Here is a 17,351-nt window from a genome sequence, read left to right as displayed (position 1 = left end):
CCCAACCTGAAACTCTATATCCCAGCGATGTAGATCTGCATAACTCTTTTGTCGATCCTGAGCTGCTCTCATGCGTTCCCTGATCATCTTAATCTGTTCCACCATCTCATGTACCATCTCTGGTCCTAGACCCACTGCCTCAGCACTGTCGTCCCAACAAATCGGACTCCTGCATCTCCTTCCATATAACGCCTCAAACGGTGCCATGCCTATACTAGTGTGGTAGCTGTTGTTGTAAGAAAACTCTATCAAATCTAACCTCTGTTCCCAGCTACCACCAAAGTCCATCACACAAGCTCGTAACATATCCTCAAGAGTTTTGATTGTTCTCTCGATCGACCGACTGTCATCGCAGGATGAAAAGCTGTACTCATCTTCAAAGTTGTACCCAAAGATTCCTGCAACTCTTTCCAGAACCGTGATATAAACCTCGCATCTCTGTCAGACACTATGTCCTTATGGACTCCATGTAACTTAAGCACATTCTTTCGATAAGCCATAGCCAATTGTGCTTTAGTCCATGTATCTTTCATTGGAACAAAGTGAGCTGACTTGGTCAGTCGATCTACTATCACCCATATCATGTTATTACCCTGTTGACTCTTCGGTAAACCCACGATAAAATCCATAGAAATGGATTCCCACTTCCACTCAGGTACCTCTAAAGACCGAATCTTACCTTGTGGTCGTCATTGTTCCCCTTTAACTCTCTGGCATGTCAAACAACGGGCCACAAACTCAACTGTTTCCTTCTTCATCCCAGGCCACCAAAACGTGTTCTTCAAATCCTTGTATAGCATGTCTCCGCCTGGATGTACCGAATATGGTGTACAATGTGCCTCTGTCATGATTGTCTTTTTCAGCTCCTCATCATTAGGGACACACCACCTACCATCAAACCTCAAACTATCATCTGTGTGAATAGAAAATCGGGACACTGTCCCTTTCTCTACTCCATCTCTCCACTCAACCATCTTAGGATCTAAAGCTTGTTTACCTCGAATATCATCATAAAGATCAGCCGCACTTGTCAAAATCTCCCACAAGATCTCCTCTCTGAATCATATGTATCCCAAACTTCCCCACCTCATCTCTCAACCTCATCAAAGATAGAGCTGTACACAGGGAGTGTACACTCTTCCTACTCAAAGCATCTGCAACGACATTGGCTTTCCCTTCATGGTAGATAATATCCATGTCATAATCGCCAATCAGCTCCATCCACCTCCTCTGTCTTATGTTCAACTCCTTTTGAGTGAAGATGTACTTGAGACTCTTGTGATCCGAAAATACCTTAAAGGTCGCCCCATAAAGGTAATGTCTCCAAATCTTGAGAGGAAACACCACCGCACCCAACTCTAGATCATGCGTAGGGTAGTTCTCCTCATACGGCTTCAATTGCCTAGAAGCATAGGCAATCACCTTACCGTTCTGCATCAACACACATCCCAACCCATTCGTTGAGGCATCTGTATAAACCTCAAAGTTCTCGATCCCTTCAGGCAATGCTAAGATAGGAGCTGTGGTCAAATGCTCCTTTAATGTCTGGAACGCTTTCTCACAACTCTCATCCCAACGGAACCTGTTCTCTTTCCTCATCAAAGCTGTCATAGGTCTAGCTATCTTGGAGAAATCTTTCACGAACCGTCTGTAGTATCCAGCTAAACCCAAGAAACTCCTAATCTCAGCGACATTCTTTGGTGCTTCCCACTTTGTCACTGCCTCAATCTTTGCCGGATCCACACTACTCCTCCTTAGAGATCACATGCCCTTAAAAGCAACTTTCTCCAACCAGAACTCACACTTGAACAGTTTAGCATACAACTCATGGTCCCTCAACGTCTGCAACACGATCCTCAGATGCTCCTCATGCTCTTCCTTAGTCATAGAGTAGACTAAGATGTCATCGATGAACACCACCACGAACTTGTCCAAAAACTGTCTGAAGATTCTGTTCATCAAATCCATAAACACGGCCGGTGCGTTAGATAGCCCAAACGACATCACCACATACTCATAGTGACCATACCTCGACGTAAAAGCCGTCTTTGGTATGTCTACCTCTCTAATCTTCACCTGATGGTACCCCGACCTCAAATCAATCTTGGAAAAGACTGATGCACCACTCAACTGATCAAACAGGTCATCTATCCTTGGCAAAGGATACTTGTTCTTCACCGTCACTCGGTTCAGCTCTCTGTAATCTATGCATAACCTCAAACTCCCATCCTTCTTCTTCACGAAAAGAATCGGTGCTCCCACGCGATACACTAGGTCTAATGTATCCCTTCTCTATCAGATCATCTAACTGCTTCCTGAGCTCCTCCATCTCTTTAGGACCCATCCGGTACGGTGCCTTAGAGATTGGCCCCGTCCCCGGTTTCAACTCAACGGTGAAATCTATCTCCCTCTTCGGTGGCAACCCCTGAATCTCGTCAGGAAAAACATCGGCAAACTCTCCCACCACTGGTATCTCGTCAACTGTCGGACTCTCTATCCGGTCATCTCTGACATGGCACAAGATCAAGGGACATCTCTTCCTCAGATAAGACTTCAACGTGATAGCTGCAATCAACTTAACTTTGGGTTTGACTAAAAACCCACGATAAGACACACTAATACCCTTAGGCCCTCTCAAAGACACTTTCTTTTGATGACAGTCTATCTTAGCTTTATACTTTCCCAGCCAATCCATCCCGACTATAATCTCAAAACCGTTAAGAGGAAACTCTAGCAAGTCTACAGGTAGATCAACTTGCCCAACTATCATAGACACATCTCTAAATAACCTCCCACAAGATACAGACTCTCCCGAAGGTATAAAAACTTTCTCACTTACAGACTCATAAACTCTCAAACCCAACCTTTTAACATGACTCGATGATACAAACGACTGGGAAGCCCCCGAATCAAACAAAACAAAGATATGAATACCGTTAACAAGAAAGGTACCAGTGATAACATGTGCATCCTCCTCAGCTGCTTTATTGTCCATCATGAACAGCTTTTCCATCGGTCTTCTCGCTCCACCTCCCCGGACAAGATCTTGGCTGATGTGGCCGACTTAGCACCCGACCCCTGATTGTTGTTGTTGTTGTTGTTCGTAGCTGGTTTCGATAAGAATTACCGTCGTTGTCGTTACCTCCACTCGATAGCTCGGCTCCCCAGACCATGACCCACTTGGTCATTGCTCGCATAACTCTGTGCCGGTCCCTGAGAATAACTTCCCCGACCCGTCCCCTGAAAAGCTCCAGGCACACTCGTGCACTCATGTCTCTTGTGGCCGACACCGCCACAACCAAAGCAAGTCATACCCCAACTGTTACTGCTACCCCCACGGCCACGCCCGAAGGAAGCCCCAGCACTAAACCCTGACCCAGCAGAAAACCCCTTAGCTTGATTGTGGTTGCCTATCTTATGACTAGATTGGCCACCACCCTCACTCTCAGACTTTCTTTTCTCAACACCAGACCTCTCCTGAGCCATCTCCACTAACCTCTCAGCCTCCCGCTCTCTCATAAGCGTCCTTAACATCGCAAGGACTCCTACAGGTAGCTTATCCATGATCCTAGGGGTCAACCCCTCTCAAACCTCAAAGACCGATTCTCATCACTCAATCCCATGTCCTCGCATACCTAGACTTCTCATTAAATCGCTTATAGTACTCAGCCACAGACATGTCGATGTCATCTGAACCCATCGAACTCCTCCCTCGCTTGCTTCTCATATGCTCGCACAAACTCTTTTCTCATAGCCCTACGGAACTCATCCCAAGGTATAGCAGGTAAGCCTTGGTTAGCATACATCTCTCTGGCACTCATTTTCACCTTATCCCACCACTCACCACCGCCTCTCTCGTATAGAACGCAGCTTGCTCTACTCTCATCTCATCGACAATGAACAAGGTCCAAGATATTCTCCATCTCACGATGCCAGTTGTCAAGAAGGTTTGGTTCCCCGGTCCCTTTGTACTCTTTTGGGTTGAACCTAGCTATGTAAAGGCTGATCTTAGAGTGATCAACCTCCTTATCCTTATTCACCTTCTTTAAGGCCTCCGTAAGAGCATCCTGGTGCTCCAACATCTTAACAATATCATCCGTATTCATGGACTCAGCTCTCGCATAGTAAGCGTTTCTCTTAGGCGGCATCTTGAAGCTATATATAAGAAAGGGTAGACATAAACACATGTACTAAACTTCAAAACACGAAAACAGGCTACCCATGTGCTACTCGATCGAGTGTCCCAACCTACTCGATCGAGTAAGAGGCTACTCGATCGAGTGCCTCCCATACTCGATCGAGTACCTCGACTTGAACACAAACGGACCTTCCGACTTCTAACATACTCGACCGAGTAGCCAGGCTACTCGATCGAGTGACCCCCTACTCGATCGAGTACCCCTAGTTACTCGATCGAGTACCCTAAAACTCGATTCTGGTCGCAAAAACGTCAAAAACCCACCTGATCAAGTCAGTCCCACTCGATCGAGTCATGCTAACTCGAATATGCTACCCGCATGCTATGACATATTCCAACATGTAAAACAACTTATAAACACGATATTACTTCTTCATTATGCATACTATGCTACTCAACTGCTCATGCGATTAACAAACAATTATATCATGTTATTAATGCCACATAGTAATCACTCAACATGCTTCTCATTCCAACACAGTTCTATATATATATTTCTCTTCAATTTCTTTCATATTCTCACCTTCTACTTCAAACATCCAACATTTATAACACACCTCATCACATCCACACACGAGCGAACAAACAACACATACGACTTAACAGATATTCCCCCCCAGGTGTCCGGTTCAAAATTGTAGGGCGAGTTCGCGACTTTAGGACGTCTCCCAGGCCTTTGCATTAGCTCCTACAACCTTTACCCCGGGTTCATTTTAATTGACTCCCTATATTCATTGGGTTCATTGGTTACAGGTTTCAGGATCGTCTATCTGATACCATTTTGTAACACCCCCATACTCCAAGTGCCTACCAGGACCACTCAGGTATAAGGACGTTACCATCTCGGTTACCCGAGGCAATGATAATCAAATAAACAATAATGAAACGATATTTAAATAGTAATACTTTAGCGAAAGGTTACAATCCAAAAACCAAACCAAATACTAATACATGTTCTCAAAACGGCTGTCTCATCGAACTAATCGAAATGTATATGAAAACTACTAAACTACAAATGAAGACTTCTATCATATGATCGTGGCAATCCCAAACTATCCCAAGACTTCACGCTCATACCGCTCAATATCTCGCTCACCATCCTCGAATGGATCACCGCAGTTTTCAAAACATTCACCGGGGTCAGTACTATTTACACAAGAGGTATAATCAACAATACAGTAACCAATACAACTCAAACAATCATATATGATCAAGCACTTCACTCCATCTCCGTCTCCGACTGTCCACTGGACCAGCCCTGCCAGTGGGAGACCGCAGCCTTTCCCACCTAAGCCCCGCTCATCATACCGAGCGATAACCCTGTCCCATTAATGTGCACATCCCCTTCCTTGACGGGTTCCACGAAGGGCGAAACTAGGGCGTGAAGCCACTCCCGCAAGTGACTCCACTCAGCCGAGAATGCATCTCGAGAACCACAGACAAGCAAACACAATCACAATCACAACATCGTCTGAATCAACCAATTATACTAATTACAGCACAACACCACACCACATGTAAGTAATACTGAGTAGGGAAACCCTACCTGGAAAGCACAATTGTCAGACGATCTCACAGCTGAAGTCAAAAAACTTCCTCTACGAATCCTCCTTCTAATTATACAAGCACATAATTACTACTATGCACATAACACAAGAAAATCCCCAATTCCCAATATTAGGGTTTAACTAACTTTGACGAAATACAATAAAAACGGTATAAAGGTCTTACCCTCGACGCAAGGATTACAACGGTGTAAAGACAAGCGAAATCCGACCTTCCAAGCTCCGGGATTTGTTAACAATGCGATTAAGGTGATGAACGTAGTTTGCTTTCTCTTCTCGCAGTGATTTAGGTTTTAGAAAAGTAATTAGAATGAATGACGAAAAGATTATATACCTTAATCGCATAATTAACAAAACCCGAGAAAACAACCCCTCAAACCGCTACTCGATCGAGTAGCCCATGTACTCGATCGAGTACCCCCTACTCGATCGAGTATCGCAGTTACTCGATCGAGTACCCAACAGGTCAGAAACTATTTTATTTCGCAAAGCTCCCTTACTCGACAGAGTAAGGCCTACTCGATAGAGTACCCCAAGACTCATAAATACGGAGTATTACAATAACAACCACCATACTGAGTGAACTTCCACCCTTAATATCTTCCTTTATACCCGACAGCCTACGACTTTTTAGATGTGGAAGAACTTGCTTCATATATTGTTCACCCGTCATCTCATCTCCTAATCACCATCACTCTACATTTGACCCAAAGTAAAATTGTCTAAGCCTAGTCTGGTAATTCACATTAGAAGTCGACAAACAAAGACCCAACCAACAACTTGCAATACAGAGCTTGGTTCATAGTTTCGAATTCCAAAAGGGATCTCCACCAATGTAATTTTTCTAATCAGCAATGCAACCATAGTTCCACCATATTCCAGACACACTTTGGTGAAAGCTATCATTATCCTCAAATACTAAGATTGTTGTGAACTCAATCCAAAGACCAGCTCAAATCTAATGCAGATTTTTTTTTTACCCAACAGTATTTACAAGGTTCTGAGCATCAGTAAACTAACCCAACATGGAAGAAATCCAAGAAAGGTACACAGCAAGGGTCCCTCAAATTTACGGGCATTGTAACAAGTCTAGATCCGGTTAAACAGACTTCACAGATGGATACACACATGGTGATAGAACAGTGAAATAAGTAAAAAGTACCTGTGTATTAGTTGCATGTAAGATATTCTTTGCAAGGTTTACGACCTCAGTTGATGTTGTTCCGATGCTTAGAACATCCAGGACTTTCTTCAGCAAGTCTTGATTCGTATTATGCATCTTCATTATATCTTTGTTTTGCTTGATCAGCCTTTTATTTAACTCGGTCAAATTAGCCACTTGTTTCTCCATATTCTGTAATTTTAACCCGTCACTTTCACCATTATGGAACTTTTCTTTTCTTAATATACTACGAAAACCAAATACATCACTTTGCTTCACACCATATCCATAACCCACGGGACGATTGGGGATTTCTCCCCCGTACATTAGCTTGTTGAAAGCTTCATTCTCAATTTGTACACGAGGCTTTGTACTTGAATATATTTCAATTTCTGTCTGAACATTAGCATCTGCATCATCCTATACTCCACAAAATTAAAAGTATAAAGCTTATTAAAGCAACATTTTCAAGGAAGATATATCAAGCAACATCACAAGTTTTTATGTTTACCAAAAAGTCTTCAGTTACTGTGTCTTTGACAAACGTTTCGTCTTTCTTTTGATGAGTACTCCTAAACATTTCCAATACACTTGGTTCCCTATTATTTCTCTCCTCCTGTAACATAATATCAACAAGATGATATGGCTAAATATACTAACAAGTGTAATGTATAGATGTGTTAAATTTAGATGAAGTCATACAAAAGAAGCTCGTATATTAGCATAACTTTTAGCTCCGGATGTATGAACATGATTTTGAAGTGCACGTGCTTCTTTTCCACAATCCGAATACCTCTGCATCCAAAGTTAAATCATAAATAATTCTACATCAGGCACATACGTGGCTAAGTACACCATTATGTCACCATTCTTTGCTATATACCTGTCCCTTTTCCGTACCAATAATCAACCAAATCAATCCAACTGTCATGAGGATGTCCAGAAGGCGCATATTGGTATATCTATTCTTTCGTCAATGTTGTAGGTTTAAAAAGCTTCTTCTTTAAGGAATGTCTATATAGTCTCAAGCTTTTACCCGTGCGCTTCAGAATTCCTTGATCGTAGCAATCACCATTGGGTATAACAAAACAGGACTCGGAAGAAAATAAATAAATAAATAAAGACATTATAGTAAAGCACATTAAATTTGAACCTGCACTAACCAATTTGTAAAAAGAGATCAACTTTATAGATTAGGAGAAATTCTTACTCGAATCAACTTAACAATCTCAACTTTGAAGTGTTCTTTGACATGACGCCAATTTGTTTCTCTAATTGGACAAAACGGCTCCTGTTTTGCAATATCCCCAATAAATTTTACAAGAATATGCCTCCCTTTTTTCAGCGGTTGGTAAAACTCATTAAAAGTGACAAAGTACTTCACGCCGTTAGCATGCCAAACATCATTAGGGTGGATTAAGTGACTGACCAAATCGTAATTTCCTTCAGCATCTACAAAAAAAAATGCAGACTAAAAGTATCAAAATAAAACCCAAAAAACAAATGCACACTAAAAGTATCAAAATAAAACGCAAACTAAAAGTGACTCGAAGGTAGTATTTATAAAAGCACACTAAAAGCTGGAGAACCTTACCTATTGTTAAAACATCCTCGTTCTCGTCAAATTCTACTTCATCCGGCCATTCAGGCATTAAATTACGACGCGTGGGCTTGAACAGTTCTCGGACATTATTGGATCTAGTTTGTTGACCATTCTCTAAACTGGAAGTCTCTTTGGGTGCATTTGGTAATTCTTGATCCTTTGGGATCACTTCCACATCATCAGAGAGGTTGGGAATTCTGTTTTGATGACTACGTCTGAGATCACATGTTTGATAAGAATGAGTGGATGGAGGTAGAGAACAACTTGAGATACGTGCCTTGTTATTACGAGTGCATGGAGGCAGAGAAGCATCATGTGTCCGAGGGCCAGCAAAGAACCGGATATCAACTGATGGGGAGGCAGTAGACTTCTTTTTGTGAAGCATCTTTAGATCAGATTCCTTGCATGATGGGTTCCCTTTCTCAAAGTCTTTCTCGAATGAGGATCTCCGCTGTCCCATTACTGAAATCTTAGTGTTTGATGTTTCAGTTACAGGATTTCTCCAGATGGGTGATACTTGATCCTTTATTCTCAATTCTACATCATTAGAATGACTTTTGGAAAATTTATTCTCACGGTTGAGCCGAGGATCACACGTCTGAGAAGGAGAATGTGTCTGAGGGCAAGCAACGGACTGAATATTAAATGTTGGTGAAGCGGTAGACTGCTTAATGTGAAGTATCATTGACTCGGGTTCCTGTGATGAGTTCCTTTTTTCAAAATCTTTATCGAGCGAGGATCTCTGCCGTCCCATTACTGAAATCTTCCTCTTTGATGCTTCAGTCACATGATTTCTCCAAATAGGTGATTCTTGATCCTTAGGGCTCACTTCTATAGGCAGAGAATTACCATTAATTTGAGAATATGTAGCAGACCGGAGGTTATGTTGTTGAAAAGTTTTGTCAAGCGAGGATTTCTGACATCCGAGTACTGAGAACTTCTTACTCGATGCTTGAGTTTTAGCATTTCTCCAAATGGGTGCACTTTTTGTGGTTTTAAGTAGTGAGCTTTCATTGATATTACAAGGGGAATCACTACTAAATCCATTATGTGGTCTGGATGGGTTGACTTTGTTAGCTAGCATAACCTTTGTACTGGCGTTTTGCTGTTTTTGAATCATTAGGTTTTGACTCAAAAATTTATCGCTGCCAAGTTGGGGTTTACCAATAAGAGGTTTAAATGGGCCCCATCTCACAACAGCTGCACCAATCAGAATAAGATAATAATGCCCATGAGAAACAAGAGAAACAATCACAAGACAAAACAGATCGAGTTTAAGAGAAGCTTACCGCAAGTAGTTCTTCCAGCAGCATTACCGGTGCTCTTGCTGAGCTCATGACCCCCTATAATATATTATAGAAAACAAAGGCCTTTAGGATTCACAGAAAATGAAGAGTGTTACGTTACTCGTTCCTTGTGTTGGTCCTATCGAGTTTTTTGGAATTTTATTTAAATTAATTTATATGTATTCTTAGTTTCATAAAGTGGGATTGTGTTATTATGCCATGTATAGAAACCGTTGTAGCAAGTAATAAGTAAAAAAGAGGAAGAAAGTGGAAGATGAAGAGATACGAAAGACATAGAATGAAGAAAAACCTGAAAATCTTGAAAATGTAATGAGTTAAGAGGATAGAAACCGTTGTAGCAAGTAATAAGTAAAAAAGACTGTTTAAAGACGACGGAGTTGAAAAGTGGATAACCAAACAAGTGAAAAATGGAATAATTCAACCTACATAATTTAGTACACATAAGCTTATAACAAAAGAATATTTCTAGTACACATCAATACTCATGGCATTATTTAAGATGAAGTTGAAACGAGAAGAAGGCTAGCGTTCATCCCAGCAGAGGATACCAGGATACCTGTGAAAAGCTGCATTATTTAAGATACCTCATAAGCTTAGACTGCACAATTACTTCCACCAACTTAACTAATATCATTTGGAACATACAATTAGTAGAGCCCTTCGGCCAGCCTTGTCCATCAGCCAAGTCGCTATCCCAGTAGCAACCACCTGTTTTTATCGTTACCACAAATGCTTAAGAATGCTGATCATTACATAATGACTAGCCTAGCTGACCTCTAGTCAACCAAACTCCTCATCAACCAAGCCCATCGTTTCCCATCAACCAAACTCCTCTTAATTCTATTCTATTTGCTAAATATAATCATGCACACACTTGCACTACTCTTCTGCTACTACATGTCAGATACAACAAACATAAGTCTGACTTCTACTTGATTAATTAGGGTTAATAATGTGCATTGATTCTTGTGTTTGTTCACGCTTCAATGTTGATGTTAATGATCATTTTAAAAGCTTGATACAACATAAACAATATCAATTAATAGGATGGATTAATTAAACATAAATAGTATGAAGACTTTATTTTAAAGACGACGGAGTTGAAAAGTGGATGACCAAATATTTGACTTACTACCCTAGCACGAAATAATACTTATTTCCAAAAAAATACCTTATATGAGAAACCAATACATCAGCCATCACCCATCTGCTACTTCCCAACAAACTTTAAGTTGACACATTTAGATGAACCATTTCAATTTCCCCCATTAAACAAACAACAAAAAAAAGATGCAAATCCAATTACAAAAATCACAATTTAATTCAAATCTATGAATAAGGGAAAAAACTAGATTCAATAAAAGAATAACCAAATTATAATGTTTTGTATGTACTTGTAATGATCGGCAAGGAAAGCAAAATCAACTAAATTCCATAAAAACCAAGACCAACTAAAGCAAGTTTAAAAAAGAGGTGTTCCCACAAACTTTCTGCCAAAGGTGTTTGCCTATACATCAAAACTCAGAAGCAGGCACAATCCAGTTTGCCAAATTCCAAAAACAAAGTAGATTATTCAATGCAATATAGAAATCGGGACAATGCAATAGAAGATACTTTATGGCTAAATATACTAAGTACAACATTTTAAACTAATTTTTTGGGCAGTACAACATTATAAAGGAGGAGACACATGAAAATTTTAACAAAAAAAAAGATAGTGGTGAATTAGTAAAAAGACCAAATTGTAACGTGTGTATGATAAAATAAATTACCCCTTCCAAGGTCATCGGCATCATTCATGACATTGTCTGTCAATGTAGTCGTCGACAAAACTGGTACATTGGAAGTCAGCTTCTTCACCACTTGGGATTCATCATCTTCTGCCATCAATGCTCTTGTTCTTTTGCTTCGATAACTCATGGTTGATCAAAGTGATCCTTAAAGTGATCCTTGGTATATCCTTAAAAAAAGGAACAGATAATTAGTGCACTTTTATCACGAGTAGAAAATCAAAACAAATCAGAGAATTAGATAGAAACTTGGCAGAAAACAAATAAAAGTATAATAGATCAGCACAACACATAATTGACTTATCATTATAGGGGCAACATATGACCCATCACTTTAGGGGCAACATATATAAAACCTTCCGCTTAAATGAAAAGAATATAAGACGCAAAATAAAAAACAGCACAAGTGTTCAAAATAACAACATAATATTAAATCTCGCCAGTATCAAACAAGTCTCTCGGCTTATTCCTAATCACGTGTAACCATCCTTTTTGCATCTCATCTTCAACGAAAAATACTTGTTTTACTTGAGATGAGAAGACAAAAGGATCATCAGACAAATTTCGACCAGTGTGCATCAACTTGGAAAAGTTCACAGAGACACTACTCTTGTCTTCATTAGTCTTTATCCCTTTATATATGTCTACCCAATCACAACGAAACAGTACAACTTTGAATGTACCAAAATAATGCAGCTCATAAATTTCTTTAAGCTCTCCATAATATGTTTCTCCGTCAGCTTCCACCATAATTCCAGAATTCTGAGTTTTTCTATGCCGCTCACGATCAACCGTCTGAAATTTATACCCATTGATTAGAAAACCAATCATTTTTGTACCATAATTACTTAAGCCACCAGCTAAGGTTTTCCCTAATTGGCCTTCTTTAGTGCTTGCATCTAAATTTTGCACCTAAAATAATAACACTTACATTAAATTTGTTGATAGAGAAGTTATGTTAATATTCAGTATTTTAAATAAAAAGGAGTTAAACCTGAATTTGAAGCCACTCTCCAAATTCATTGATGATCCACTCATTTTCATTGTAGCTACTAGAGTGGCATCCTTGCCGCTTTTGGTAAAGGAAATCACTTCAAAGTAGAAAAATTAGTAACTTAAGTGAAAGTGTTGGAAAAAGGTTAATTATTCATAACTATAAATGATTACTTACTCAAAGTCAACTTTCAACTCATCACAATGAAGTAAAATATAACGATGGGCTTGTTTTGAACTCTTATCATCTACTCGTACTTTTTCCTTCTTCCCAATCACTCGACCACCGGAGTTGTACAAGTACTGGTCCATGTCTGGAATTCCATCATTATTTCTTTTTGATCTATTAAATATGGTTTCAACACCTTCAAGATACCTCGAACAAAATGTGATGGTCTCCTCTAAAATGAACCCTTCAGCAATTAATCCCTCAGGTTGAGCTTTATTTCCAACATATGATTTTAAGTGAGCTAAATACCTTTATAAGAACAAGCATTAACTCCAAAAAAAATTAAAATCAACATTTAAAACGTTGAAGGTTTAAGTATTAACCTTTCGATCGGGTACATCCATCTATATTGAACTGGCCATCCAAGCTTGGCCTCCTCTACTAAGTGAATTAGTAGGTGAACCATAATTGTAAAGAAAGTCGGAAGAAACTCCATTTCCACTCGACAAAGAATAAGTATGATTTTTGACTGAAGAGCATCCAACTCACCGTGATCAAGAGTTGCTGAGCACAAACATTTGAAAAAATAAGATATGTCCCCGAGTAACTCAATGACTCCAGTGGCCTTGGATGCTCTAAGTGCTACAGGAAGGATATCTTGCATCAAGACATGATTGTCATGACTCTTAAGATTATAAAGTTTTCGTTGTTTCATATTCACACATCTAGAGATATTAGAGCCATATCCATCGGGATATCTAATCTTCTGTAACACTTTTAAAAATCTCTCTTTTTCCTCGTTAGACATAGAGTACGAAGCTGGAGGCATGTACGGATCCTTATTTGGTCGTTCTTGCACCCATAAGTGTTCCTTTATGCCCAACTTCTTGAGATCTTTTCTAGCATTCTCATTATCTCTACTTTTATCCATATCCAAAAGTGTTCCTAAGATATTGCCGCACACATTTTTTTCAATGTGCATAACATCTAGATTGTGTCGTAGTGGATTGAACTCCCAGTATGGCAATTAAAAAAAACACTCTTCTTATTCCACAAATTACATTCATCCTCCTTGTTATGGTCATTGCTAACAAGATTAGTTGACACACCAATCTCTCGAGCCCTCTTTTTTCGTTTTTGACGCGTTTTTGACTTACCATAAATATAGTTAATACTTTGTTGCTGCCTAAGAACATCAAACCCACTTACTGCTTTAGGAGCAGTACCATTCTCGATTGTTCCATCAAACAAATTGCCTTCAAAACGATAATGATGATCCTCATCCAACCACTTTGTATGACCAACATAACAAATTTTGCCCACAAACCTACCAGAATTTGTTGAATGAGTGCATCGAGGACAGGCATCATAACCCATAGTACTCCATCCAGATAACATAGCATATGCTGGAAAGTCATTGATAGTACTATGCAATGCTTCTCTTAATTTAAAAACATTCTCCTCGTAAGCATCAAAAGTATCAATTCCTTCCCATAACAATTTCAACTCATGAAGTAAGGGTTGCATGTACACATCAATATCAATGCCAGGACTAGTTTTACTAGGAATGATACATGACAGTAAAAATGATGAGGGTTTCATGCATAGCCAAGGTGGTAAGTTGTAGGGTATCAAAATAATTGGCCAAGTACTATATGTGGTATTCATCAAACGATAAGGGTTAAAACCATCAGTCGCCAAAGTTAACCTAACATTTCGAGGATCGGATGCAAATTGAGGATAACGAGAATCAAATTATTCCCAAGCAAGCCCATCAGCAGGGTGCCTAAGTTTTCCATCTTTCACACGACTTTCATGGTGCCACCTCATGTCTTGTGCTGTTTTAGGCGACGTGTATACTCTTTGTAGTCTAGGAATTAAAGGAAAATATCTCATTACCTTGGCAGGTTCTCCTTTGTTTAGGTGCCCTTTTTCTTTTTCATTGTTATTGTCTACTTGACTTGTGGTTTTTTTCCATCTTGAAGTGTGACATTTATAACACTATTCTTTTTGTGAGAATTCCCCCCAATACAACATGCAATTAAATGGATAAGCATGAATCTTTTCATATCCAAGACCCAAATAATTGATAATCTTCTTTCCCTCGTAATAAGTTGATGGGAACACTTTAATTTGTGGAAATGCTTCCAATATTAGTTCAAGTAGTTTATTGAATGATTCATTAGACCAATGAAACATACATTTGATGTGAAACAAATGCAGTAGAAATGACAATTTTGAGAAAGTTGACAACCATCATAAAGTTCTTCTTCTGCAGCTAATAACAATCTTTTATGTTTTTCATTTTCCTCAATATTGTTTTCTCTTGGGCTTTGATTGTAGTCATCATACTCATCATCAGTTTCCGTATTATCATCATCAGACTCATCACTACAACTAGACTGAATTTCTTCAGCAGGATGATTATGATTATCAGTAACACATGTTGCATTTAATAAACCTTCCATATCATCACGGCCCACAAGAGACCCTACGCTACTGCTCCCCACCTCAAAACCGTGCATATGATCAAAAACATCGTCATTACCATGCCATATCCAATTTGTATATCTTTGATAAAAACCTTTAAATAAAATATGTTCCTCTACTTCCTTTAATGTTAACCAACAACGTAGTTTATAGATTTTACAGGGACACTTAGTCTTTCCTTCCAGGAGATTTTCTTTAGCTAACTCAAGAAATTTCAAACACCCATCTATGTATCTATCATGATCATTTGGCAATTTTATCCAACTAGTATCCATGTCTACACAAAATAAGATAAAAAGTTCATAACTATTAAAATTATATATTCATGTATAGAGCATAATACAATTCAAAAATAACCAACTTAGTTAAAATTTACAAGAAACATAGTATAAGTTAAGTATTCAGAAAACACGAAAGCAAACAGCTGCTTAATAACAACAGTAAAAGCAAGAGAATTTTAAAAAAAAAATGTGAAAAGAACCAGCAGCGTATTCAGAAGGCAGAGGAGAAGAATTTTTTTTTTTTTTTTTAAAAAAAAAAGTGAAAACAGAGCAGAAGAGAAAGAGAAAAACAAAGGAAAGATAATAAAAGAAGATGGAAGAGAAGTGGAAGAGAAGCAGAGGTTGAAGAGGAGTAACTTCAGTACAAAGTTGGACTATTAACTGTATGTATTAGTGGCGGATCAGATTCATTTTATTTGTTTGCACGTTGCATAGATGAGAAAATTATGACCGTCCTAAGTGCATGACGTCGTGATGCGTGTCTATACTGAAAGAGTATGGGATAGTTGATGGTTTATTAGGAATCTAATGCTTTTGCTTTGAGATATTCTATCTCCTCTAGTGGATTCCAGAATTAGCTTCCTTCGTATTTTTTCAGAATTATTTTTGGGTTTTGTTCCTTTTTGTTGGCCTAATAAATTCTGATTGTCACAGCTCGGAGATAGCACTAAACTACTCTTCATAGGATCACATTCTTGCTGATAGAGGTCACTATTACTAAATGGTAAATGCCAGCTATATTTTTCATTACATGAATCCATTTTCATATTTTAGATTGCGACCTGAATGACTCAATTTTTGATAAGGGTGTAACAATTAATTTACCCTTATTAAAACAAACATAAAATATGAGATGAAAATTGTGCAGCGATCATGATTATTAGGATGATTATGAAGACATTAGATAGAAGACAGATAAATATGCAGCTGTTATGCAAGGCTTTAACTACCATTTAGGAGCAAGAAAGTTGTCCTATCCAGGGAGTTTGGTTCTAGTTAAGGCAGTTCTGAATACTCTCCACGGGCATCTATCTTCATCATTCCAAAGGCATTAAATTCTACCTATTGTTATAACACTAAGAACTACTGAAACGCTTAAGCTAAGTGTCTGCATGAATTATAAGTTCATATCCCATCAGAGTAAACATAAACCTACTGATATGCTCAAATAAGGAACACGTAAACCGCAAATTTATATTCTCAAATTAAATTATAAGATGTTAATTTCCCATCAGATGAATTAGTAATATAATTGATAAAAGCTTTTAAGGACACAAGTGATCAAGGAAAGATTAGAAACAATATAAAACAGATTAAAATAATGGGTTGCAAGAGTATTCAACAGAAAACAAAAATAAATTACTGAACTATTTCAAGAAGTCGGATTCTCACCTGCAAATTTTGGCTGAAGCGGTTAATCCGATCCTTCCTATCAACTCCCGGACAAAATTCACTCTCAGCTGTATGAAAAAAAAAAGAAACAAACTAATATATAAATGAATCGATTACTAATTTGTTTCGGCCGTGCTTTTAAAAAAAAATCACCACCATCACTATCAACTTATACAAATGAACATGGATTACGAGTAACAAACAATGAGCTAATGAAGTGGATGTCAACTTGTTTACCTATTAAATTATCGAGGACTAGGACCGCTAGTACTAATAATAACCTAGATTCGCTCAGTTTTATGCACAAAAAGGAAACAAACATTTGAATTGATTACTTGTTCATTTTAACCATACTTAAAAAAAATACACTGAACTGCATATAACACCTTATAATATAAATC

At 38.6% G+C, this 17,351-nt stretch overlaps 1 protein-coding gene and 1 long non-coding RNA gene across 2 annotated transcripts; both read right to left on the bottom strand.

Annotated features, from left to right (window-relative positions):
• Window positions 1–7,094: 7,094 nt before the first annotated feature.
• Window positions 7,095–7,753, bottom strand: LOC141651150 (uncharacterized). The gene is made up of 4 exons (XM_074458873.1): window positions 7,628–7,753; window positions 7,437–7,541; window positions 7,207–7,345; window positions 7,095–7,117 (listed from the first exon to the last, which is right to left on the bottom strand). Exons 1-4 carry the CDS (start codon window positions 7,724–7,726, stop codon window positions 7,095–7,097), a joined length of 366 nt encoding a protein of 121 aa, XP_074314974.1. The 5' UTR covers window positions 7,727–7,753.
• Window positions 7,754–10,390: 2,637 nt separating this feature from the next.
• Window positions 10,391–17,020, bottom strand: LOC141652116 (uncharacterized). The gene is made up of 3 exons (XR_012546977.1): window positions 16,951–17,020; window positions 11,608–11,795; window positions 10,391–10,543 (listed from the first exon to the last, which is right to left on the bottom strand). It is a non-coding gene; the product is annotated as an uncharacterized LOC141652116 (long non-coding RNA).
• Between the last annotated feature and the right edge of the window lie 331 nt (window positions 17,021–17,351).

The sequence above is a fragment of the Silene latifolia genome, chromosome 4, assembly GCF_048544455.1.
Source record: "Silene latifolia isolate original U9 population chromosome 4, ASM4854445v1, whole genome shotgun sequence".
Taxonomy (NCBI): Eukaryota; Viridiplantae; Streptophyta; class Magnoliopsida; order Caryophyllales; family Caryophyllaceae; genus Silene; species Silene latifolia.
The sequence above is the reverse complement of the archived record's forward strand: the minus strand, read 5'-3'. Positions and strand labels throughout refer to the sequence as shown.

Coding starts and splice junctions, on each gene's coding strand:
- LOC141651150 (XM_074458873.1), bottom strand. CDS start 7,726: ATGCAGAGGTATTCGGATTGTGGAAAAGAAGCACGTGCACTTCAAAAT. Junction 7,346..7,436: donor CAGTAACTGAAGACTTTTTG/GTAAACATAAAA, acceptor TGTGGAGTATAG/GATGATGCAGATGCTAATGT. Junction 7,118..7,206: donor TCCCGTGGGTTATGGATATG/GTGTGAAGCAAA, acceptor TTAAAATTACAG/AATATGGAGAAACAAGTGGC.